General features: G+C 42.2%; 1 protein-coding gene across 21 annotated transcripts in view; it reads left to right on the top strand.

The window, feature by feature from the left end:
- The window catches only part of LOC140738067 (calcium/calmodulin-dependent protein kinase type II delta chain), a 548,084-nt gene that overhangs the window by 470,751 nt on the left and 51,951 nt on the right, over positions 1-25,382 (top strand). For 10 of the 21 annotated variants that reach the window (XM_073065146.1, XM_073065137.1, XM_073065133.1 and 7 more), the window contains 2 exons: positions 23,297-23,356; positions 23,907-23,951. The exons of 4 other annotated variants lie outside the window; for them this stretch is intronic. In XM_073065146.1, the coding sequence (XP_072921247.1) occupies positions 23,297-23,356; positions 23,907-23,951 (105 nt within the window). The remainder of the gene's footprint in view (positions 1-23,296; positions 23,357-23,906; positions 23,952-25,382) is intronic. 7 more of the 21 variants (XM_073065143.1, XM_073065145.1, XM_073065142.1 and 4 more) reach the window with 1 other exon arrangement.

Below are 25,382 nucleotides of genomic sequence, written 5' to 3'. Positions count from 1 at the left end.
TCCTAGTCCAGCATAACCTACCATCAGTCTCCCAATTGAATATAGTTTTGGGGAGAAAATCTGTAGATGCTGGAAATCTGGATCTGGGGACACTTCATCGTACACCTTTGCTCCGTCTTCCACAAAAGGCAGGATTTTCTGGTGGCCGCCCACTTCAGTTTGAATTTCCATGTCCATTCTGACATGTTGGCCCAAGGCCTCCTCTACTTCCATAGTCAGGTGGGAGGAGCATTTTCTGTCTGGCAGTCTCCAACCTGATGGCATGAACATTAATTTCTCTAATTTCTTGCAATTCTCCCCCTCCCCTTTCTCTCTCCTTCAATTCCCCATTTTGGTTCCTCCCTCACCCTGCTCTTCTCGTCACCTGCCTACCACCTTACTCTAATGCCCTTCTTCGCTCCCTTTCTTCCATGTCGTCCCCTGTCAGACTCTTACTAGATACCTCTTTCACCTACCACCTCTCAGCTTCTTACTTCTACCCCATCCCTCACCAGGGTTGACCTATCACCAGGCAGCTTGTACTCTGTCCCCTCACCCAGACTGACCAATCACCAGCCAGCTTGTACTCTGCCCCTCACCCCAGCATCTTAATCTGGCTTCCTACCCCTTCCATTCCATAGGTGATGAAAAGTCTTGGCCTGAAGCATCAGCTGATTATTCACCTCCATAGGTGCTGCCTGACTTCCTACAGTAGTTCGTGTGTTTATTGAAGATTTACAGAATCTCCTGTGTTTGTCATATTAGTGCTTTATTTTGGAAGTCAAGCAGCACAAATATTGGGCTTTATTTCTGATAGATAAATAAATAATTAGGATTAATAGTCAGAAAATTCCAGTAGGGCTGTCATTGAATTTTATGTAATTTTTCGAAGATCCAACACAGCATTTCTTATGTAGAATTGACTGACGAGGAATAAAACAAATGAAAACTTGCATTTCTTTTAAGCACCCTCTATGAACTCGGCAGGTTCTATAGTAGTTACATCCAATGAAGTCTTTTTGAAATAGAAAACCGAGAAACAGGTTCAAATCAGTTTACACACAAAATGCTGGTGGAACACAGCAGGCCAGGCAGCATCTATAGGAAGAAGTACAGTTGACGTTTTGAGCCGAGACCGTTCGTCAGGACTAACTGAAAGAAGAGCTAGTAAGAGATTTGAAAGGGGGAGGGGGAGATCCAAAATCATAGGAAAGACAGGAGGGGGAGGGATGAAGCTAAGAGCTGGTAAGTTGATTGGCAAAAGGGGATACAGAGCTGGAGAAGGGGAAAGGATCATGGGGCAGGAGGCTTAGGGAGAAAGAAAGCACCCGCCCTGGCGCTCCTGCTTCTCTGCCACCTGTCCCACACACTGTCCATAGCGCACCACCCTTGCCCTTCCCAAAATCCATTGCCTCTGCCAGATTTATAAACTTGCTCTCCACTCCAAGTACAAAACTGTGCCAACATCTTAGGCACCTATGCTATGTGTATGTGTCTATCTATAATTTCTCTTAAATGTTGAATTCGAATCCACATCCTCCACTTCTGGCAGCTTGCTCCACGCTCTCACAACCCTCTGAGTGAAAGTCCCCCTCACGTTCCTGTTAAACATTTCACCTTTCACCATTAACCCAGTTGTAGTCTCACACAATCTTATTGGGAAAATGCCTGCTTATATTTACACTTAGCCCCTTCATAATTTTGTCTATCTTAATCAATGCCCTTCAATTTTCGACATTCTAAGGAATAAAGTCCAAACCTTTTCAACCTTGCCCTATAACTCAGGTCCTCAAGTCCTGACAACAGCCTTGCATATTTCCTATGCACTCTTTCAATCTTGTTGATAACTTACCTTTAGGTAGGTGACCAGAAATGCACATAATATTCCAAATGTTGTCTCACTAATGTCTTGTACAACTAAAACATCCCAACTCCTGTATTCAATGCTTCAACCTATGAAGTTCTATTGCCAGAAGCTCTCTTTACGACCCTAGGTGCCATTTTCAAGGAATTATAGATTTGTATTCCCAGATCACTTTATTCTGCCATGCTCCTCAGTGCCCTACCACTCCTAGTGTAAGCTCCACCCTGTTTTGCCCTCGTAAAGTGCAACACCTCAAATTTTTTTGCAATAAATTCTTTCTGCCATTTTTACAGGTGGTCCAAATCCTGCTGCAAAATTTAATTGCCTTCTTTGCTGTCCACTAAACACCCAATCTTGGTGTTACTCACAAATTTGCTGATCCAGTTAACCACATTATCATCCAGATAGCTGACATAGGTGACAAAGAACAATGGACCCATCACTGATCCCTGTAGTACTCCACTAGTCACAGGCCTCCAGTCAGAGAGGCAACCATCTACTACTGCTCTCTGGCTTCTCCCATGAATCTAATTTCTAATCCAGTTTCCAACCTCATCCTGAATGCCTAGTGACTGAACCTTCTTGACCAACTTCCCATATGTATGCTTGTCAGAGGCCTTGCTAAGTCTGTGTAGGCAACATCCACTGCCTTACCTTCATCACCTTTCCTGATCACTTCCTTAAAAACCTCTAAGATTGGTTCAGCATTATTGACCACAAACAAGGGCATGTTCACTATTCTAACCAGTCCCTGATCATCCAAATACTTGTACTGTATACCTGGTCCCTTGGAATACCTTCCAGTAACTTGACCACTGTGTCATGCTTACCAGATTATAATTTTCCGGCTTACTCTGAGAACCTTTCTTAACCAGTGGAGCAACACCAGCTAACCTCCTGTACACCACAGGTTACTTAGGATGTTTTAAATATATTTCTGCCAGAGTCCCTGCAATTTCTGCCCTTGCATCCCACAAGGTCCAAAGGAGCACCTTGTCAGGCCCTGGGGATTTATCTACTCTACCTCAAGACAACAGAAACTTCCTCCGCTGTAATTTGTGTATGGTCCATGACCTCACTGCTATTTTGCCTCCCACCTATAGACTCTGTGCCTGTCTCCTCAGTAGTTACATTTTACATGGACTTCAATTTAGAATATAAGGAGATAATAATGTAAGGAGATAATGCTCAGCCTCTATAAGACACTAGTCAGGCCACACTTAAGGTATTGCCAAGACTTTTGGGCCCCATATCTCAGAAAGGATGTGTTGTCATTGGAGATAGTCCAGAGGAAGTTCACAAGGATGATTAGAAGAATGGAGGAGTTAACATATGAGGAGCATTTAGCAACTTTGGGCCTGTACTCACTGGAATTTAGAAAAAAGTGGGGGATCTCATTGAAACCTACTGGATGTTGAAGGGACTAGATAAGGTGGATGTGGAGAGGATGTTTCCTGTGGTGGGGGTATCTAAAACTAGAGGGCACAGCCTCAAAATTGAGGGGTGACCCTTTATAACAGAAGTAAGGAGAATTTTTGTTTTAGCCAAAAAGTATTAAATCTGTGGAATGCTCTGCCACAGACTGTGGTGGAGGCTAAGTCTGTGTAAATTTAGGTGGTTGACTATTTCCTGATCGGTCAGGACATCAATGGATATGGCAAGAAGGAAGTGTATGGGGTTGAATGGGATCTAGGATCAGCCATGATGGAATGGCGGAGAAGACTTGAGCTGAATGGCCTAATTCTTCTCCTATGTCTTAGGGTCGCTAATACTTCTGATAACTTGCCCTGGATCTCGTGGGCTCTAGATGAAAGGCTGGTCCAAAAAGTTATCCAGGACAAGGTGACAAATTGGATTCAAATTTGGCTTAGCAATAAGATAGAGGCTAAAGTTTTATGTTTGGATTTCTATGATTGGTGCTGCTCGGTATTAGGACCCTTGCTTTTGTGAAATACATGAATGATTTGGATGTAAATATAGATGGGATGATCAGTAAGTTTGCAGATGATACAAAGGTTGACAGTGCGCTGGGTAGCCTTATATCACAGGGTGATATATTGGTGAAATGGGTTGAGAAGTGACAGGAGGAGTTTAATTCTGATAAATGTGAGGTGAAGAATTTGCAAGTACTAATGAGGCTAGAATATTGACCATGAATGGTAAGGCCCTAGAAAATATTGAGGAACAAAAGGACCTTAATGTGTATGTCCAAAGATTCGTGAAGGTGGCAGTTCAGGTGGATTACTGGGTTAAGAAGGAAAATGGGATGCCATCACTCATCAGAGTGTGAAATGCAAGATCAGGGATGTTGTTCTCCTAATGTTATAAAACATTGGTCAGATCTCTGATCTGGTTTCAGGTAATTCATGGAGATGGTGAATTAATGTTAAAGTCTTGATTAGTAATTCACAAAATGTTTACCATATTCGGCATCTTTTTTTACTTTTTCTATAGAGAAGAGCCTCTTGCTAATCACATCCTTCACTTATTCTGTTTGTTTGTTAAATGTTGCTGTGTAAAATTGTTTAACAAATTAGGCAAGTAGATCAAGCATTGTACCTTCTACTGTTGCATAGAAATAAGCTATTGAATTGACTCTGATTGTGTAGCTGGAGGAATAAGTGCATTTTTAATGAACTTGGTAGTTCTTTTGAAGTATTATTTGGCTTGTAATGTAATTGGGTGAACTATTGTAGTGCCAAGATGTGTTTTAAATTTGCACTGTGACACCATATCTTTTATTCATTTAGTCTTTAATTTTTTAAAAAATCTATTTTTATAAATATTGCTGTTTGATGAGGCATTGAAATATTCCATAAATATAAGCTTAGTGAGCATATAAATTGTGTTTTTATATGGACAACAGACTGAGTGATCCGTTATAGCTTTGTGGTCGAACTGGTGAAGATCACTGAGATTCTTAGTAACCAATAATGCTATGAGACATTTAGAAATATGCAGATGCTGGAAATCCAAACAACACACACAAAATGCTAGTGGAACACAGCAGGTCAGGCAGCATCTATAAGGAGAAGCACTGTCGGCATTTCGGGCCGAGACCCTTCGTCAGGACTAACTGAAGGGAAAGATACTAAGAGATTTGAAAGTAGTGGGGGGAGGGGGAAATGCGAAATGATAGGAGAAGACCAGAGGGGGTGGGATGAAGCTAAGAGCTGGAAAGGTGATTGGCCAAAGTGATACAGAGCTGGAGAAGGGAAAGGATCATGGGACAGGAGGCCTCGGGAGAAAGAAAGGGGGAGAGGGGAGCACCAGAGGGAGATGGAGAACAGGTAGAGTGATGGGCAGAGAGAGAGAAAAAAAAACAACTAAATATGTCAGGGATGGGGTAAGAAGGGGAGGAGGGGCATTAACGGAAGTTAGAGAAGTCAATGTTCATGCCATCAGGTTGGAGGCTACCCAGCCGGTATATAAGGTGCTGTTCCTCCAACCGGAGTGTGGCTTCATCTTGACCGTAGAGGAGGCCATGGATTGAGATAACAGAATGGGAATGGGACGTGGAATTAAAATGTGTGGCCACTGGGAGATCCTGCTTTCTCTGGCAGACCGAGTGTAGGTGTTCAGCGAAACGGTCTCCTGGTCTCATGGCTGGTTAGCCTCCAACCTGATATTGTCACCCGCCTCCTCCAACAGGATCCCACTACCAAGCACATCTTTCCCTCCCCCCCCCCCCCCTTTCTGCTTTCCACAGGGATCGCTCCCTACGCGACTCCCTTGTCCATTCATCCCCCCCCCCCCCATCCCTTCCCACCGATCTCCCTCCTGGCACTTACCCTTGTAAACGGAACAAGTGCTACACCTGCCCTTACACTCACCACCATTCAGGGCCCCAGACAGTCCTTCCAGGTGAGGCGACACTTCACCTGTGAGTCGGCTGGTGTGGTATACTGCGTCCGGTGCTCCCGGTGTGGCCTTTTATATATTGGTGAGACCTGACACAGACTGGGAGACCGTTTCGCTGAACACCTACGCTCTGTCCGCCAGAGAAAGCAGGATCTCCCAGTGGCCACACATTTTAATTCCACGTCCCATTCCCATTCTGATATGTCTATCCATGGTCTCCTCTACTGTCAAGATGAAGCCTCACTCGGATTGGAGGAACAGCACCTTACATACCGGCTGGGTAGCCTTCAATCTGATGGCATGAACATTGACTTCTCTAACTTCCGTTAATGCCCCTCCTCCCCTTCTTACCCCATCCCTGACATATTTAGTTTTTTTTCTCTCTCTCTCTGCCCATCACTCTGCCTGTTCGCCATCTCCCTCTGGTGCTTCCCCCTCCCCCTTTCTTTCTACCGAGGCCTCTTGTCCCATGATCCTTTCCCTTCTCCAGCTCTGTATCACTTTGGCCAATCACCTTTCCAGCTCTTAGCTTCATCCCACCCCCTCTGGTCTTCTCCTATCATTTTGCATTTCCCCCTCCCCCCACTACTTTCAAATCTCTTACTATCTTTCCCTTCAGTTAGTCCTGACGAAGGGTCTCGGCCCGAAATGTCAACAGTGCTTCTCCTTATAGATGCTGCCTGACCTGCTGTGTTCTGCCAGCAATTTTTTGTGTGTTCTGTGAGACATTTATAGGTTTGAAATGTAATTGGTTTGGGATTGTTCAGCTAGTTTTGAGCTGCCGATTTTACCGTGTTTTGGGAAGTTGTGATTAGGCCAGAAGCTGATCACTTTCCTTCAGTTTAAAATGTTGTTCTGATCTGGTCAATGTTCAGGAACTGATGGATGTGACTGGGAGTCAGAGATATGGAGATGCAGGATGTGGTGATCTCAAAGACTTGCCTTTTGCTTCTAAACAAGTATACTGCAACTGTAGTGAGCACAGTGCAGTAATAATGGAAGCACTGAGCAATGCAGAGATGGGTCCCCTGATCCTCCCTGTCCATGCTGACCTTTTTGCCTTAGTTGGGCAGAGTCTGCATTGTCATATAAAGAGGAATTGTGCTCAACAAACGTGTCAGACTCTTTGCATATGTACTAAGAGATAAATATAGAAGAGTGCATTAGTAAATGATACACATAGTCCTCAGGTTTATTAAGAGGTTCTTTCTTGAGAACTGCACACAAGTTTCCTCGATACATAAAGAGTAAAAGAGAGGTGGGAGTGGAAATCAGACACTGGAAAACGATGCTGGAGAGGTAATGGAGAAAAGGCAGTGGTGGACGAACTGAATAAGCATTTTGCATCAGTCTTTATTGTGGAAGACACTAACGGTATGCCGGAAGTTTGAGAGTGTCAGGGCAGGAAAATGCTAAGTCACCATTCACCATTCTTGAGACACTGAAAGGTCTGAAGGTGGATAAATCACCTGGACCAGATGGACTACACCCCAGGGATCTGAAGGATGTGGCTGAAGAGATTATGGAGGCGTAGTAATGATCATTCAAGAATCAGTTGATTCTGGCATGGTTCTGGAGGAATAGAAAATTGTAAATGTCACTCCACTCATGAAGAAGGGAGGGAGGCAGAAGAAAGGAAATTATAGTTCAGTTTGTCCAATGTCAGTGGTTGAAAAGATGTTGGAGTTAATTGTTAAGGATGTGGTTACAAGGAGGCACATGATAAAATAGGCCGTAGTCAGCATGTTTTCCTTAAGGGAAAGTCTTGCCTGACAAATTTGTCAGAATCCTTTGAAGAAATAATGAACCGGATAGACAAAGGAGAATCGGTGGATGTTGTATAACTTGGATTTCTAGCAGGCCTTTGACAAGGTGCCAAGCACAAGGCTGCTTAACAAATTAAGAGCCTATGGTATTACAGGAAAAGTACTAGCATGGTTCGAGCATTGGCTGATTGACAGGAATTAGAGTGGAAATAAATGGAGCCTTTTCTGATTGGCTTCTAGTGACTAGTGGTGTTCCAATGGGATCTGTATTGGGACTACTTCTTTTAACGTTATGAGTCAGTGACTTGGATGACAGAATTGATGGTTTTGTGGCAAAGTTTGCGGATGATATGAAGGTAGGTGGAGAGGCAGGTAGTGTTAAGGAAGCAGATGGAATACAGCATCAGGAAGTAAATGGTCATGCACTGGTGGAAGTAGAAGTGTAGACTATTTTCTAAATGAAGAGAAAACTGAAAAACCTGAGGTGCAAAGGGATTTGCGAATCCTTGTGCAGGTTTCCCTAAAGGTTAATCTGCAGTTTGAGGCTGTGGTGAGTAAGGCAAATACGATAAAGCATTCATTTCGATAGGACTGGAATATAAAGTGAGGATGTAATGTGGAGGCTTTATAAAGCACTCATGTAGTACGAACAATTTTGTGCCTCTTAACTGTGCTGAAACTGGAGAGGGTTAAAAGGAAGTTCATGAAAAGGATTCTGGGATTAAAAAGCTTGTCATATGAAGAGTATTCAATGGGCCTGTAATCACTGGAATTCAGAAGAATGAGGGGTGACCTTATTGAAACCTATCGAATGGTGAGAGGCCTTGATGGAGTGAATGTGAAGAGGATGTTTCCTATATGTGATAGTCTAAGAGAGAGCCTCAGAATAAAGGGATGTCCTTTTAGAACTGAGATTAGGAATTTCCTTAGTTGGAGAACAGCTAATCTGTGGAATTCCTTGCCGCAAGTGGCTGTGGAGGCCAATTCATAAGGTACATTTAAAGCAGAGCTTGATAGATTCATGATTTGTTAGGGCATGAAGGGATACAGGGAGAAGGCAGAAGATGGGGCTGAGAGGGAAAATGGATCAGCCATGATGAAATGGTGGAACAAACTCTGGGCCAAATGGCCTAACTCTGCTCCTATATGGCATGGTCTTATAAGCTGATTTTCCCTCCAAACCCAAGATAAAACCCATTCCCCATAAAAGGAGAGCCTTCCCTTTCTGATTCAGGAGCACTAACTTGTTTTTATTTGGGATAATACAACCCAGTGAACATGCTATATTTACTTAGCAAAAACTAGGTTATTTCTATAAGGATTAAAAAGCCAAGAGAAATTATTGAAGATTTGATTAATCAATTAGGAGAGCATGGCAACTGAAGGTAAAATCAATTCACCTGTACAATTTCTGTATAAACATTGCAACTTATTAAACCATTTTTTAGTAGTGACAAAATGACACACCAGTTATTCAGCAGCTGAGCTAACATTAAACTCTGACTCTTGCATATTTAATCACATGATGACCTGTGTTATTTGATTGTTGTGATTTTTTTCATTCTTTTAATACTGCCTGTTAGATATTATTGGATATCACAGGAAATACAAATTGCTAGTTTTGCTCAGTTTCACTTGAATCATTTGCCAGGTCTCCAATTCCACTGTCTCTGAGATGAACATTGCCATGGAGAGGAACCTAAAAATATACCAGACACTGGTGAATTTCTTTGACAAAGATTGTAATTCATTTATGTTTTGAAATCCAACAAGACCTCAGGTTCAGAGCTGGTGACATCTAGTAACTTTACATCTATGTCCTTTCAGACTTCAGCTGAATAGCATTTAGTGACATTGGCAGCGCCCCAATCATTAATGGCACTGTTTGTACATTCTTCCTGTGACAGGGTGCTCTGGTTTCTTCCCACATCTCAAAAACATACGGATTAGTAGCTTAATTGGCCACATCAGTGTAATTGGCCTTGTTGGGCCAGAAAGTCCTGTTATTGTACTTTATCTTGAAATAAACATAATAAAGCAATAAAAACACAAAACAATGTTATCTGTTAGGCCAAGAAACCATTTACTTCCAATTGTTTTAAATTGGAGTAGGGCAACTTACAAGGGCTTTAGGGAGTTACTAAGAAATGTTATTTGGGAACACCTTTTCTCTGGCAAGTCCACATCGTGGAGGTGTAAAAAGATCAATTGCACAAAATACAGGACGTGTGAAGGAAGGATGGGGATGGAAAGGGAAGAGTACCTTAGATATCCAGAGAGGTGATGAATTTGGTCAAGAAGAAAAAGGACAAGTATGTAAAGCTTCAGAAGATAGGATCAAATGAAGCACATGAGTATAAAGAAGTCAGAATAATCTGAAAGATATTAACAGAATTCGAGTGAGGTACTTAATGAGTACTTCAGTATTTACCAACGAAAAAGGAATAGCCAATCTTGTACTCTATTTAAGAAGGAAACAAGAGAAAATCCTGGGAATGGCAGACTGGTGACTCATAGGGAAATTGCTGGAGAAAATTCTTAGGGATAGGATATCTGAGCATTTGGAAACAGACGGACATACTTTATTGATCCCGAGGGAAATTGGGTTTCGTTACAGTCACACCAACCAAGAATAGTGTAGAAATATAGCAATATAAAACCATAAATAATTTAATAATAATAAGTAAATTATGCCAAGTTTAAATTAGTCCAGGACCAGCCTATTGGCTCAGGGTGTTTGACACTCCGAGGGAGGAGTTGTATAGTTTGATGGCCACAGGCAGGAATGACTTCCTATGATGCTCAGTGTTGCATCTCGGTGGAATGAGTCTCTGGCTGAATGTACTCCTGTGCATTACCAGTACATTATGGAGTGGATTGGAGACATTGTCCAAGATGGCAAACCCATAGCCTAATTAGGGGGAGCCAGCATATGGCTTTGAGCAGGACAAGTCATGCCTAACCATCTTGACTGAGTTTTTGACAAGGTGTCAGGGGAGATTGAGAATAGAGCAGTGGATGTTGTCTACATGGATTTTAGAAAGGCGTTTGACAAAGTCCCTCATGGAGGCTAATTCCAAAGGTTAAGATGCATGCGATCTGCGGCAAATTGGCTGTTTGGATTCTGGCTTATGCATAGAAGAGAGAGGGTAGTGGTTGAAGGTACTTATTCAATTTGGAGGTCTGTAATTACTAGAGTTCCACAGGATCTCTGCTGTTTCTGATGTATATAAATGACCTTGATGAAAATGTAGATAGTGGGTTAGCAAGTTTGGTTGATACCGACTTTAGTGGTGGTGTGGAAAGTGTAGAAGACCGGCAAAGAATATAGCACGATATAGATCAGTTGCAGATGTGGGCTGAGGAATAGCAGATGGGGTTTAACCCAGATAAATGTGAGGCGTTGGACCTGGGTAGAGCAAATTCAAGGGGGCAAGATCCTTAACAATGTTGGTGAGCCGAGAAATCTTGGGGTCCATGTTCATAGCTCCTTGAAAGTGAGTACGTGGGTCAATAGGGTGGTTGAGAAGGCTTATGGAATGCTTGCTTTCATTAGTTGAGGTACTGAGTCCAAAAATCAAGAGTTATGTTGCTATTTTATAAAACTAGTTAGACCACATCTGGAGTATTGCATACAGTTCTGGTTGCCCCACTCTAGGAAGAATGTTGAGGCTTTGGAAGGGTGCAGAAGAGATTTACCAGGATGTTTCTGGCTTAGAGGGCTTGTGTTATCACAAGAGGCTTGGGTTGTTTTCTCTCGAGCATCAGAGGCTAAGGGGAGATCTGATGGAGGTTTACAAGATTATGAGAGCACAGAGTGGACAGAAAGTATCTGTTTCCCAGGGTTGAAATGTCTCATATCAGAGGACCTGCATTGAAAGTGAATGGGTTAGGTTCGAAGAGGATGTGAGGGGTAAAGTTTTTTTTCAGAGTCCTTTGCTGCCTGGTATGGTGGTGGAGGCAAATACACTAGAGGCTTTTCAGAGACATTTGGATAGGCACATGAGTGTATGGAAGATGGAGGGAGATGGACACGGTTTAGGTGTTGGGTGTTTTTGATTTGCTTTTTAGCTGGTTCGGCCCAACATCATGGGCTAAATGGTGTGTTCCTGAGCTTCTATGTTCTACGTTAGCTGATGTAAGGAAAAATGGGGACAGTCAGATTTCTATGAATCAGGTTGTCTGTTAATCAGGAGAGCCTTTGTATTAAGGCATTAATTTGGGTTAATGCTCCACATAACAATTTACAGCACAAAATAAGGCCACATGGGTTTCAGGGTGAGCTTGTTAGCAAGGGTAACAAGTTGGCCTGCACAGAACATGAAGAACTGGGTTACATCGTCACTTCGTACTGGGTAAGTTGCAACTAGTAGGATGTATTAAGATCAATGTTGGTTCCACAGCTATTAACAGACTACACTAGTAACTTAGAGATAAAGCAACTGAACCCAGCAAACTGAGGATGAAAGTAAATTGTAATGAGGACACAAAGTGCCTGCAAGAGGAAATCCTCAAATTGACTGATAAAATGATGGTAAGTGGAGAAATGTGATGTTATTTACATTGTTAGGAAGACTATAAATGCCAAGTGTGCTCAAATGGTGAGAAAGTATTAAATGTTATTCAGAGAAATGCATGTTTGAACAAGAATTAGCAACAAGTGATTGCAGTGTTGCAAGGGAGATAAATAAATAAAGCCTTGCATTTATGCAAGGTCTTAGTAAAACCACACCTGAAATATGGTGTGAAGTAACAGGATTTACAGATGTACGTATCTTGGGGATGAAGTTGTCACAACAATTCTGGTATTGGAGTGGGGAGAGAGGAAAGGCATTGGAGGTGACGGGGTGAAATTATCTTGTGAGGAAAGATTGAGTCGAGGGACTAGCTGAAGATTAGAAGAATAAGTGGTGATATTGAAACACAATTATGAGGAGACTTGACATGATTGATGCTATGAGTATGGTTGTCCTGCTGTAGAAATCTGAAAGGAACATGACCTATCTCAGAAAAGATGACCAACCATTATGGCCATCTAATTAGAAGTTTCTCCTTTCTCATAACTGAGCTCTGGAGAAATTGGGATATTGAGTTATTGTATATTCAAAGCCAAGACCGATTTGGTTTTGGACTACAGTGGAATCAAGGTATGGGGATCTATCTGAAAAATTAAATTGGGCCAGAGATAAGATCAGCAGTGCTTCCATTGAATATTAGGGCAGACCTGAGGCTCAGTGTGGCCTACTCCTGCAAATGCTTTTAAAGTGCTTGCCTTTAAGCCTTGCTTTAGAGAATTTGGTGAAGAATGAGTAATGTGCATAGAAATCTACTATGAATTCTATAGTATGCTCTTTGTTCACTAAACACCATACAAGTTAGAAATTGTTGATTCATCTGATTTTTTTTAAGTTATACTTTGCAAGGATTTATAAAAATGTCCCATTTCTGAAGCTATGTTGCACATTAGTGTAATTGTAAGTTTAATTAGTTTGGCACAGTATCATGGGCTGAAGAGTCTGTCTGCTCTACTGTTCAATGTCCTATACAGATTGATCCATCTGTCTACGCCATGCTGTTCTTGTGGGTGAATAAAAATGAGTCTCAGCACAACTAGATTCCTTTATTGATGCTACACACCATTACTTGTAGATGAGCAGCATTCCAACTGCTCTCTGCTGTGCTAATGCACGCAAAAATGTATCACTACAGTACTGGACAGAAATGGCATGATGAGGATAGAAGGAAAAAACCGAGAAGTGATGCATTTTGTGGAATTGAACTAGAACAGTGAATGGCAGGGTCTTGGTAGTGTTGTTGAATAAAGAAACCTTGTGATGCAAGTACAATATTTTACTTGTACCCTGAAAGTGGCAGCACAGCTGCCCAGGGTGTTGAAGAAAGGTAACTTGCCTTGAGATGCCATGTTACAATGGTTACACCTCAAGTATTGTGTGCAGCCATGGTCACCACAGTACGGAAACAACGTGATTAAACTAGAGAGGGTACAATAAAGAATCACAAGGAAGAGCTTGAGTTATAAGGAGACACTGGATGGCTTGGTCTGTTTTTGTCGGTGCAAAGCAAGCTAAGAGGAGATATGATAGAGGTGGATAATTTTATAAAAGTCAGATCAAAGTACATTTAATATCAAAGTACATAAGACACCATATACTACCCTGAGATTTGTTTTCTTGTAGGCATGCTCAATAAAGCCAATAATCATAATAGAAACAATGAAAAATCACACTAACAGGACAGACAGCCAGTGTGCAAAATATATCAAACTGCACAGGTACAAAACAAAGAAGAATAAGTAAATAATAATCATTATAAATAAGCAATAACTACAGACAACATGACATGAAGAGTCCTTAAAAGTGTCCATAGGTTGTGGAATCAGTTCATTAACGTGGCAATGAAGTTGAATGATGTTATCCCCTCTGTTTCAGGAGCCTGATGGTTGAGGAGTAATAGCTGTTTCTGAACTTGGTGGTGTAGGACCTGTACTTTCTTCCTGATGACAGTAACAAGAAGAATGCATGACCTGGGTGCTGTGGGTCCCTGATGATGGGTGCTGCTTTCTCGTGAAATGTTCCATATAGATGTGCTCAGTGGTGGAGAGGACTTTACCTATGATGCTACTTATGGGCCTTATCTGCTACTTATTGTAGGATTTTTCATTCAAAGGCATTGGTGCTTCCATACCAGGTTGTGATATACCAAAATATACACTCAAAACCACATCTGAGGAAGTTAGGCAAAGTTATAGATGTCATGCCAAATCTTTGCAAACTACTAAGGAATTAGACCCCTGCCATGCTATCATTGTAATTACAGTTGTGTTCTGGGCCCAGGACAGATCCTCTGAAATAACAATACAGAGACATTGGAAGTTGCTGACCCTCTCCTGATGAGGACTGGCTCGTGGACATCTGGTTCCTCCTCCTGAAGTCAATAATTAGCTCCCTTGTTCTTGCTGTGCTGATGGAGATTGTGGAGGAGATGTTGCAAATCTGAACTGGCAGGGTCAGCAATTGAGGGAACCGAAGATCCAATTGCACAAGGAGGTATTGAGGCCAAGGTCTGATTAGTTTTGAGGGGATGATAGTATTGAATGTCGACCTGTAGTTGACTAAGAACATCCTGATGTATGCATCTTTGCTGTCCAAATGTTCCAGGATTCACTGAAGAGCCAATGAAATGGCTTCTGCTGTGGAACTGCTGTGCCGGTAGGCAAACTTGAGTGGATGAATGTAGATATTATATGTCTGTAGATGTATGTATTAAATAAATGGTGGTACGCAGCCAGAGTCTCTCCTTGGTAGATGTCTAAAACCAGAGGGCATTGGTTTAAGGTGAGAGGGAAGAGGCTTAAAGAAGACCTGGGGTGGTGGACAGTGTCGTACGTCGTACAGTGTTACAATGGAACACTGATAGAATTTAAAGTTGGGCAGAGAAGTGGCAGATGGAGTTCAACCTAGATAAATGTGAAGTGATACATTTTGGAAGGTTGAATTTGAAGGCAGAATGCAGCATTAATGGCAGGAACCCAGCATATAGAGGATGACGGGGATCTTGAAATCCACATGTATAGAACATAGAAATCTACAACACATTACAGACCCTTCAGCCCACAATGTTGTGCCGACCATGTAACCTACTCTAGAAGCTGCCTAGAATTTCCATAGCCCTCTACTTTTCTAAGCTCCACGTGACTATCTTAGAGTCTCTTGTATCCACCTCTACCACTGTCACTCTGTATGTGGATAAACTTGCACCTGACATCTCCCCCCCCCCCCCCCCAAATACCTACTGTCAAGCAAATTAAAATATGCCCTCTCATTTTAGCCATTTCAGCCCTGGGGAAAAAACCTCTGCTCTACATGATCAAGGCCTCTCATCATCAGAGGTCATTTCTCATCCTCCATCACTCCAAGGACAAAAGGCCAGGTTCACTCAACCTGTTCTCAGAAGGCATGCTCTCCAATCCAGGCAACATCCTTGTAAATCTCCTCTACACTCTCTCTATAGTATCCACATCCTTCCTGTAGTGAGGTGACCAGAACTGAGCACAGTACTCCAAGTGGGGTCTGACCAGGATCCTATATAACTGCAACATTACCTCTCGGCTCTTAACTCAGTCTCACGATTGATGAAGGCCAATGCACCATATGCTTTCTTAACCACAGAGTCAACCTGTGTAGCAGCTTTGAGCGTCCTATGGAGTCGGACCCAAGATCCCTCTGATCCTCCACACTGCCAAGAGTCTTACCATTAATACTATATTCTGCCATTATATTTGACCTACCAAAATGAACCACTTCACACTTACCAGGGTTGAACTCCATCTGCCACTTCTCATCCTAGTCTGTATCCTATTGATGTCCTGCTGTAACCTCTCCTTCATGCAGAATCTTAGCTATCCACAATCACCCTTTGCCTTCTGTGGGCAAGCCAATTCTGGATCCACAAAGCAATGTCCCCTTGGATTCCATGCCTTGTTACTTTCTAAATGAGCCTGGCAGGGGGAACCTTATCAAATGCCTTACTGAAATCCATATACACTACATCCACTGCTCTGCCTTCATCAATGTGTTTTGTTACATCATCAAAAAAATTCATTTAGGCTCGTAAGGCACAGCCTGCCCTTGACAAAGCCATGCTGACTATCCCTCAAAATTGACCCACTAGTTGATAGGATAGTAAAAATAGTGTATGGTGCATTGGCCTTCATTAGTTTGGGGCTTGAGGTTAAGAGCTCAAAAAGAATGACCAGAGTGGGAGAGACCTTTGGCCATACTGGTTGCTTTCTGAAGGCAACAGGAAGTGTAAACGAAGTCCATGAAAGGGAGGCTGGTTTTCATGATAGATTGAGCTATGTCCACAACTCTCTGCAATTTTTTTAGATAAAACAGTTGCCACACTGCTAGATCATAATACACAGGAGCAGAATTGGGTTTTTTGGCCCATCAAGTCTGCTCCACTGTTCCATCATGGCTGACTATTATCCCTGTCAACCCTATTCTCCAGCCTTCTCCCTGTAGCCTTGGACACCCTGACTAACCAAGAGACTTAGCTTCCAATTTAAAAATACTCAGTGACTTGGCCTCTACAACTGTTCGTGGCAATGATTTCCACAGATTCACCTCCATCTGGCTAAAGAAATTCCTTCTAATCTTTGTTTGAAATGGATGTCCCTGTCTTCTGAGACTGTAAGCTTTGGTCTAGACTCGCCCACTGTAGGAAACATCCTCTCCACATCCACCCTGTCCAGGCATATCAATATTCAATAGGCTTCAGTGAGATCCCCATTCATTTTCCTAAACTCCAGCGAGTACAGGCCTAGAGGCATTAAATATTCCTCTTACATTAACCCTTTCATTCCTGGAATCAATTCTTGTACACATGGCTGGAATGTGAAAGGTGAAGCCAGGTGGGTAGGAAAGGTGAAGAAGTAATATGATAGGAGAGTAGAGTGGCCAATAGGAGAAAGGGAAGGGGGAGGGGACTCGGGGGGTGGGGGGAAGTAATAGGCAGGTGAGAAGAATTAATAGTTCAGAGTGGGGAATAGAGAAAGGAGAGGGAGAATTTTGTTCACCAGAAGGAGAGATTGATGTTCATACCATCAGGTTGGAGGGTATCTAGAAAAAAAAATAAGGTGTTGCTCCTCCACCATGAGAATGGCTTCATCTTGGCATTTGACATATTGGAATTAAAATGTTTGCCACCGGGAGCTCCCACTTGCGGTGGATGGTGCAGAGGTGCTTGCCAAAGTGGTCCCCTAATTTATGACGGGTCTCACCAGTGTAGAGGAGGCCACATTGGGAGCACTGGACACAATAGACAACCCTAGCAGATTCGAGGGAGAAATGTTGCCTCACCTGGAAGGATTGTATGCAGTCCTGAATGGAGGAGAGGGAGGATGTGTATGGCTGCTTGCAGGGATTGGTGCTTGTAGGGGGGTTTGTAGAGAAGGACGAATGGACAATAGAATTCATAGGGCAGTGATCCCTGTGGAAAGTGGGATGTGAAAATGTGTTTAGTGGAAGGATCCCTTTGGAGATGGCTGAAGTTGCAGAGGATAATGTGTTGGATGCAGAGGCTGATGGGGTGGTAGGGAAGGACAAGAAGGACGCTATCACTATTACAACCACACGAAGGTGGGGAAAATGAGGACATGCGTGTGAGACAGCCTTAGTAGAGGGAGGAAAACCCATTTAAAGAAGGAGGACATCTCTGATGTTCGGAAGTTGAAAGCTGCATCCTAAGAACAGATGTGATGGAGGTGGAGAAACTGAGAAAAGAAAATAGCATTTTTACAGGAGATAGGGTGGGAAGAGTTATTGTCAAGATAACCATGGGTATCAGTAGGTGTATAAAAGATGTCGGTTGACAATTTTCTCAGGAGATGGAAATAGAAAGATCAAGAAAGGGTGGGGAAGTGTGAGGCAAAATTGATAAAGTTGACGAGCTCAGGATGGGTACATGAAGCAGTGCCAATAGAGTTGTTAATGTAGTGTATAACCAAGGAAGGCTTCAAGCATAAACTGTCCTACATAGCCAACAAGGAGGCAGGCATAGCTTGGCCCCATGTGAGTTCCCATGGCTACCCCTCTGGTTTGGAGGAAGTGGGAGGAACCAAAGGAAAATTGTTCAGGGTGAGATTCAGTTCTGCCAGACAGAAGAGGCTGGTGGTGGAGGAGAATTGACTGGTTCAAAAAAGCAAAGAGCTTTGAGACCTTGATGGGGGATAAAAGTGTATAGAGACTGAACATCCTTGATAATAATGAGGTGGTCAGAGCCAGGGATCTGAAAGTTTACTGAGAAGATTCAGGGCATTAGAAGTGTTGCAGATGCAGGTGGGAAGTGACTGAACCAAGGGGGATAGAAAGGAATCAAGATATGAAGACATGTTGAGTAGGCAGGAACATCAGGGACAATAGGCCTACTCTGACAGTCCAGTGGATCTTGAGTAGGGGGTAGAAGCATGCAGTGCAGGGTAAGGGAACTGAGTTTGGTGGCAGTGGTTGGTTGGTCTCCAGAATGGATGAGGTTAGTGATGGCATCAGAGACGTTTTCTGATGGTGTGGAGTGGGGTCCTCCTTGAGGGGTAGGTGTGAGGAGGTGTCTGAGAGTAGTTACTTGGCTTCAGCAAGGCAGATAACAGTCCGCCACATTATAACAGCACCCCTTTGCGGGTTTGATGGTACGATTAGGATTAGTGTGGGCAGAGTGGAGGGCAATGCTTTCATAAGGGGCCAGGTTGGAAAAGGAGAGAGGAGTGCTGAAATCGAGACAGTTGATGTCTCTTTGACAATTAGTGATGAAAAGAATCGGAGAAGGCAGAGATCCAGAACAGGGTGTCCAAGAAGAGAAGGGCTGGCGAAGGAGAAGGAAAGGCTGGGGTCTGAATTGCCCTAGAACTCAACCCATTGCTATTCTGCCTTCATCCCTGCTCGTGTCCCCTTCCAGTCAACTTTGGCCAACTCAACTCTCGTGCCTCTGTAATTCTCTTTACTCCGCAGTAATTCGAATACATCTGACTTAATGTTCTCCTTCTCTAGCTGCATGGTATCATATTATGATTACTGCCTGCCAAGGGTTCCTTTACCTTAGATGCCTAATCAAAACTGGTTCATTACATAACACCCAATCTAGAATTGCCTTTCCCCTAGTGAGCTCAACTATAAGCTGCTCTAAAAAGTCATCTCATAGGCATTCTACATATTCCCTCTCTTGGGATCCAGCGTCAACTTGAGTATCATAACATATCCCTTATTTAATGCCTTTTCTAATTCCCTTTGTAATTTATCTCCCATGTCCTAGCTCTGCTTCATCCTACTAAGCTGTGATGCAGCTGGCTGAGATGCTTTCTGTGGTGATCTTTAAAATGAGTGTTGCTAATTTTTCCTCGCCTTTTTCCCACAAGGATTTGCCTGAAAATAAGTCATTGCTTTTTCGCCTTCACACATTTTTCAATAACATTCATGGGCTGCAACCTGCTGGAAAATGCCAATAATTTTACAACATACTGCCGGCATTTCTCCTTGTAAGTGTCATCAACTTTGAATTCTTGCATAAACACAGCTTGTAGAGCCCACTGACAGCATGAATTTCTTTCAGGGTCACTACTTAACGTGTACTGAGTTAGACATACACAGTAACAGCAAATGATGCGTTTCATCAGCAAAGAATTGGTTATGTTATTGTCACGTACTGAACTACAGTGAAGAGCTTGTCTTGCAAACTGTTCATACTGATCAGATCATTACACAGTGCATTGAGGTAGAACAAGGTAAATCAATAACAGTTACAGAGAAAGGCAGTACAGGTAGATAAGAAAGTGCATGATAATTTCATGCAGTACAGGTAGATGATAAAGTGCATGATAAGTTCATAACAAAATAGATTGTAAGGTCAAGTGTCTATCTTATTGCAATAATAATATCAGAATTGTCATGATGGGAGATTTTAATTTCCCAAATATCGATTGGCATCTCCCTAGAGCAAGGGGTTTAGATGGGATGGAGTTTGTTAGGTGTGTTCAAGAAGGTTTCTTGACACAATAGGCCTACAAGAGGAGAGGCTGTACTTGATTTGGTATTGGGAAATGAACCTGGTCAGGTGTCAGATCTCTCAGTGGGAGAGCATTTTGGAGATAGTTAAATCTATCTTCTTTACAATAGCATTGGAGAGAGATAGGAACAAACAAGTTAGAAAAGGGTTTAATTGGAGTAAGGGGAATTATGAGGCTATCAGGCAAGAAATTGGAAGCTTAAATTGTAAACATGTTCTCAGGGAAAAGTATGGAAGAATGTGGCAAATATTCAGGGGATATTTGTGTAAAGTTCCACATAGGTGCATTCCAGTGAGGCAGGGAAGTTATGGTAGCGTACAGGAACCGTGGTGTAGAAAGGCTGTAATAAACCTAGTCAAGAAGAAAAGAAAAGCTTACAAAAGGTTCAGAGGGATAGGTAATGTTAGAGATCCAGAAGATTATAAGGCTAATAGGAAAGGGCTTAAGAATGAAATTAGGAGAGCTAGAAGGGGCCATGAGAAGGCCTTGGCAGGCAGGATTAAGGAAAACCCCAAGGCATTCTACAAGTATGTGAAGAGGAAGAGCATAAGACATGAGAGAATAGGACCTATCAAGTGTGACAGTGGGAAAGTATATATGGAACCGGAGGAAATAGCAGAGGTACTTAATGAATATTTTACTTCAGTATTCACTATGGAAAAGGATCTTGGTGATAGTAGTGATGACCTGCAGCAGACTGAAAAGCTTGAGAATGTAGATATTAAGGAAGAGGGTGTGCTGGAGCTTTTGGAAAGCATCAAGTTGGATAAGTCGCTGGGACTGGATGAGATGTACCCCAGGCTACTGTGGGAGGTGAAAGAGGAGATTGCTGAGCCTCTGGTGATGATCTTTGCATCATCAGTGGGGATGGGAGAGGTTTCGGAGGATTGGTGGGTTGTGAATGTTGTTCCCTTATTCAAGAAAGGGAGTAGAGATAGCCCAGGAAATTATAGACCAGTGAGTCTTACTTCAGTGGTTGGTAAGTTGATGGAGAAGATCCTGATAGGCAGGATTTATGAACATTTGGAAAGGTGTAATATGATTAGGAATAGTCAGCATGGCTTTGTCAAGGGCAGGTTGTGCCTTTCAAGCCTGATTGAATTTTTTAAGGATGTGACTAAACACATTGATGAAGGAAGAGCAGTAGATGTTAATGTATATGGATTTCAGCAAGGCATTTGATAAGGTACCCCATGCAAGGCTTATTGAGAAAGTAAGGAGGCATGGGATCCAAGGGGACATTTCCTTCTGTGGGCAAGCCAGTTCTGGAGCCACAAAGCAAAGAGTGGTTGTAGTTGGGTCATATTCTTGCATGGAGGTCGGTCACCAGTGGAGTGCCTCAGGGATCTGTTCTGCGACCCTTACTCTTCATGATTTTTATAAATGACCTGGATGAGGAAGTGGGGGAAGGGGTTAATAAGTTTCCTGATGACACAAAGGTTGGAGGTGTTGTGGATAGTGTGGATCAGAGCTATCAGAGGTTACAGTGGGACATTGATAGGATGCAAAACTAGATGGAGTTCAACCCAGATAAGTGTGAAGTGCTTCATTTTGGTAGATCAAATATGATGGCAGAATATAGTATTAATGGTAAGATTCTTGGCAGTGTGAGGGATCAGAGGGATCTTGGGGTCCGAGTCCATAGGACGCTCAAAGCAGCTGCGCGGTTTAACTCTGTGGTTAAGAAGGGAAACGGTGTATTAGCCTTCAATCGTGGAATTGAATTTAGGAGCCGAGAAGTAATGTTGCAGCTATATAGGACCCTGGTCAGACCCCACTTGGAGTACTGTGCTCATTTCTAGTTGTCTCACTACAGGAAGGATGTGAAAGCCATAGAAAGGGTGCAGAGGAGATTTACAAGGATGTTGCCTGGATTGGAGAGCATGGCTTATGAGAATAGGTTGAGTGAACTCGGCCTTTTCTCCTTGGAGCAATGGAGGATGAGAGATGACCTGATAGAGGTGTATAAGATGATGAGAGGCATTGATCGTGTGGATAGTCAGAGGCTTTTTCCCAGGGCTGAAATGGCTGCCACAAGAGGACACAGCTTTGAGGTGATGGGGACTAGGTACAGAGGAGATATCGGGTAAATTTTTTTTACTCAGAGTGGTGAGTGCATGGAATGGGCTCCAGCAACGGTGATGGAGGCGGATACAATAGGGTCTTTTAAGAGACTTTTAGCTAAGTACATAGAGCTTAGGAAAATAGAGGGCTATAGGTAAGCCTAGTAATTTCTAAGGTAGGGACATGTTCGGCACAACTTTGTGGGCCGAAGGGCCTGTATTGTGCAATAAGTTTTCTATGTTTCTATGCACCAAAGCCATTTAATAGTGTAGATGCTGTCCCTGAGGCTGGTGATACATGCTTTCAGGTTTTTGTATCTTCTGTCCAATGGAAGAGGAAAGAAGTAAATAGCTTAGAGGGTGATTCTGAATTAAATAATTAAATATCTTTTACTTTAAGTATTCCAGCTTTTTTTGAATGCCACTTGAACATTTTTAATTGCTGAGAGCATTCAGAAGTTTGTGCATTTGACAGCCAGGAGGCATGACTCTGCTAGCTATCAAAATGTGTTATTCAGCTGTTTAATGAATGGACCCTGATTTGACCCTCTCGTATCATAGCATTACACCACAGAAGTCTGTTTCCAACAGGGTCTTACCATTTACAAAATACTTGAAAACGTGTGGACTTACAGCCAAAATTACTTGCCCTGTGCAAAGTTGGCATGTTTTGGCTTTTTATTTCTCTCAGTTGTTGTTGGAATGTAGAATGTATTTTTATTTATGAGTTGATGAAACTTAATAGTTAAAAGATACCTTTAGTTAGCTTGTAAAGACAATGTGTTGCCTCTAGCACAATTACATACCAAGAGCAGCGATGGATTATCAAAGCTGCTAAAGAGTTCTGGTATAAAATAGCCCTAGCTGAATTAGAACTGTGTGTGTTCTGATTGGAATCTTTGGTTATTTCATACAATTGTACTGTTGATTATATTTTTATGTATATCGTGTGTTACATAATGTTTCTTAAGCCTTGCACTGAATCAAAAGTATAACCATACAATTTTTCTTCTGCCCTTTCTTGCAAATTCGGACACTGGATATTAGATGTAATATCTTAGGAAGTCTTAAAGCCCACATTATTTCCCAACAAATGTTTATTTCAGATCAGTTGTAACATGGTCCAATATACCGTGGAGAATTTATTTTTGAGGCTTACGCATTTTCTGTTTTAACTTGCCTGCAGATAAACAACAAAGCCAACGTAGTAACCAGCCCAAAAGAACCCATACCTACCCCAGCACTGGTATACCTTGATTCCTTTTTCTATTTGTTTTTTTCCATTTGCTTTCGGAGGTACTATGTGATCTTTTTCAAAATGTGCCTCTGTTCTGTTATGTGAAACAACACATACATACAGCTCTTTATCATAACACTGAACATGGTCATTCCTGTTACTCTGCATGTCATAATGGCAGGCTACTGCCTTCCTATATATTGCTTTTAGCTCCTCTACTGATGTCAGCTACTATACCCAAAGGTGGACTGCTCTAAATTTGGCAAAACAAAGCTTCGACTTCAGGGAGCTAACAGAAATGTTGGTAGGCAGTTTTAAGAAATTGCATGCTGCTACTGTAGGTGATAAGGCCATTTCCTGCAGGATGCCAAGCAGTAGTTGCTGATAGTAATAGAAACCCATTTCTAATTTTGATTTGTTTGCTAATTGTGTTTTAAGACTTTTTTTCACATGATGGTAGTAAAACTGCTTTGGCCTCTCATTCCTGTAGTTGGCTCTTAAACATTTTGATCGCTGAAGATAACCATGACCAATGAGAGTTTTCTTTTATCTTGCTCAGGAGCCCCAAACTACTGTAATCCACAATCCTGCTGATGGAAATAAGGTATTCCAAGATGTGTTCACTGCTTAAGCATTTCAGCACTTGCTTCATCAAAGTGCATAGTATAAGATCTAATCAATATCTAATATTTGATGGGATTTGTTATACAGATCAAACAAAAACCTTTGTAATATAGAGGAACTGGAGTATCTTAGATGTTGGCTTGCACAAATTCTTCAGCTTCTGCTATTTGTGATGTGATTTCCTGTTTTTTGTTAGGGAGGGGAATGCATGGACCATTTGAAAAGCATTCAGTGTTCTTTATGCGTCTTCAGTACACTTCATCTTGTTAAAAGTATGGGTGTAATATTAGCATGTTGTGGTGTATGGCTGCATGCGCTAAAGAGTGGAGAAAACATCTGCTTAGTTAAAACTGCAGCCTTTTTGGCTGTGTTGTAAACAGCATTAGCCACAGAACATATTATTGGTCCTTGATGCTAATGCTTTGCCATTCTTTGCACAGTTGATACAAGATATATCATGTAGTTTTGGAGCCATTTTAATTCTATTTTTGAGGAATCATTTACCGGTGATGCAAATTTATTGTAAATTGCATGATTTTCAAAGAAAAATATAAAGTGTAAACATCAGCTATTTAAAGCTGATTTTAATATACCTGTTGTACAGAGCTGATACTATTTCTGAAAGTTCTTGCAACTTATCTAAACGCATAGGTAGTTTTTGTTATGTTCTGTACTTCCAAAAGTTAATGGGGCGGGGGGGGGGGGGGGGGGAATATGGGAGCCTGCAAATTTCTTTTTCTTTTGTGAGGCACTTACATATGATGTGGCATATTGACCTGTACCATTCGCATACTTTTACATATAACCCATAATGAATTATGGAAACAAAGAAAGAATGCTTCTTCAAACAATATATTTACCATATCACTCAAATATTAAATACACTACACTCCCTGCTTAGCTATGAACTCCATCCCAATATAGAATGTATGTGTATATATGCAAATGTGTATGTGTGTGTATATATAATATACTGCCCTCCTGTACATGGTTCTAACTCCATAATCAAGTTCACAGACGACACCACGGTGGTTGGCCTGATCAGAGGGGATGATGAGACGACCTACAGGGACGAGGTCCAGTACCTGGCCGCGTGATGTGCCAACAACAATTTGGTCCTTAACACCCAGGAGACACAGGAGATCATTGTGGACTTCAGGCATGCTAGGAGCCACACTCACGTCCCCATCTACATCAACAGAACTGTAGTGGAGCGTGTATCAAGCTTCAAATTCCTTGGTGTCCACATTTCCGAGAATCTCACCTGGTCCCTGAACTCCTCCATCCTGATTTAAAAGGCACAACAGCGCCTTTATTTCCTGTGGAGCATCAAGAAAGCTCACCTCTGTCCCAGGATACTGACAGACTTTTACTGCTGTACCATTGAGAGCATACTCACCAAATGCATCTC

Source organism: Hemitrygon akajei, chromosome 13, assembly GCF_048418815.1.
Source record: "Hemitrygon akajei chromosome 13, sHemAka1.3, whole genome shotgun sequence".
Taxonomy (NCBI): Eukaryota; Metazoa; Chordata; class Chondrichthyes; order Myliobatiformes; family Dasyatidae; genus Hemitrygon; species Hemitrygon akajei.
Note: the sequence above shows the minus strand (reverse complement) of the source record. Positions and strands in the feature narration are given on the sequence as shown.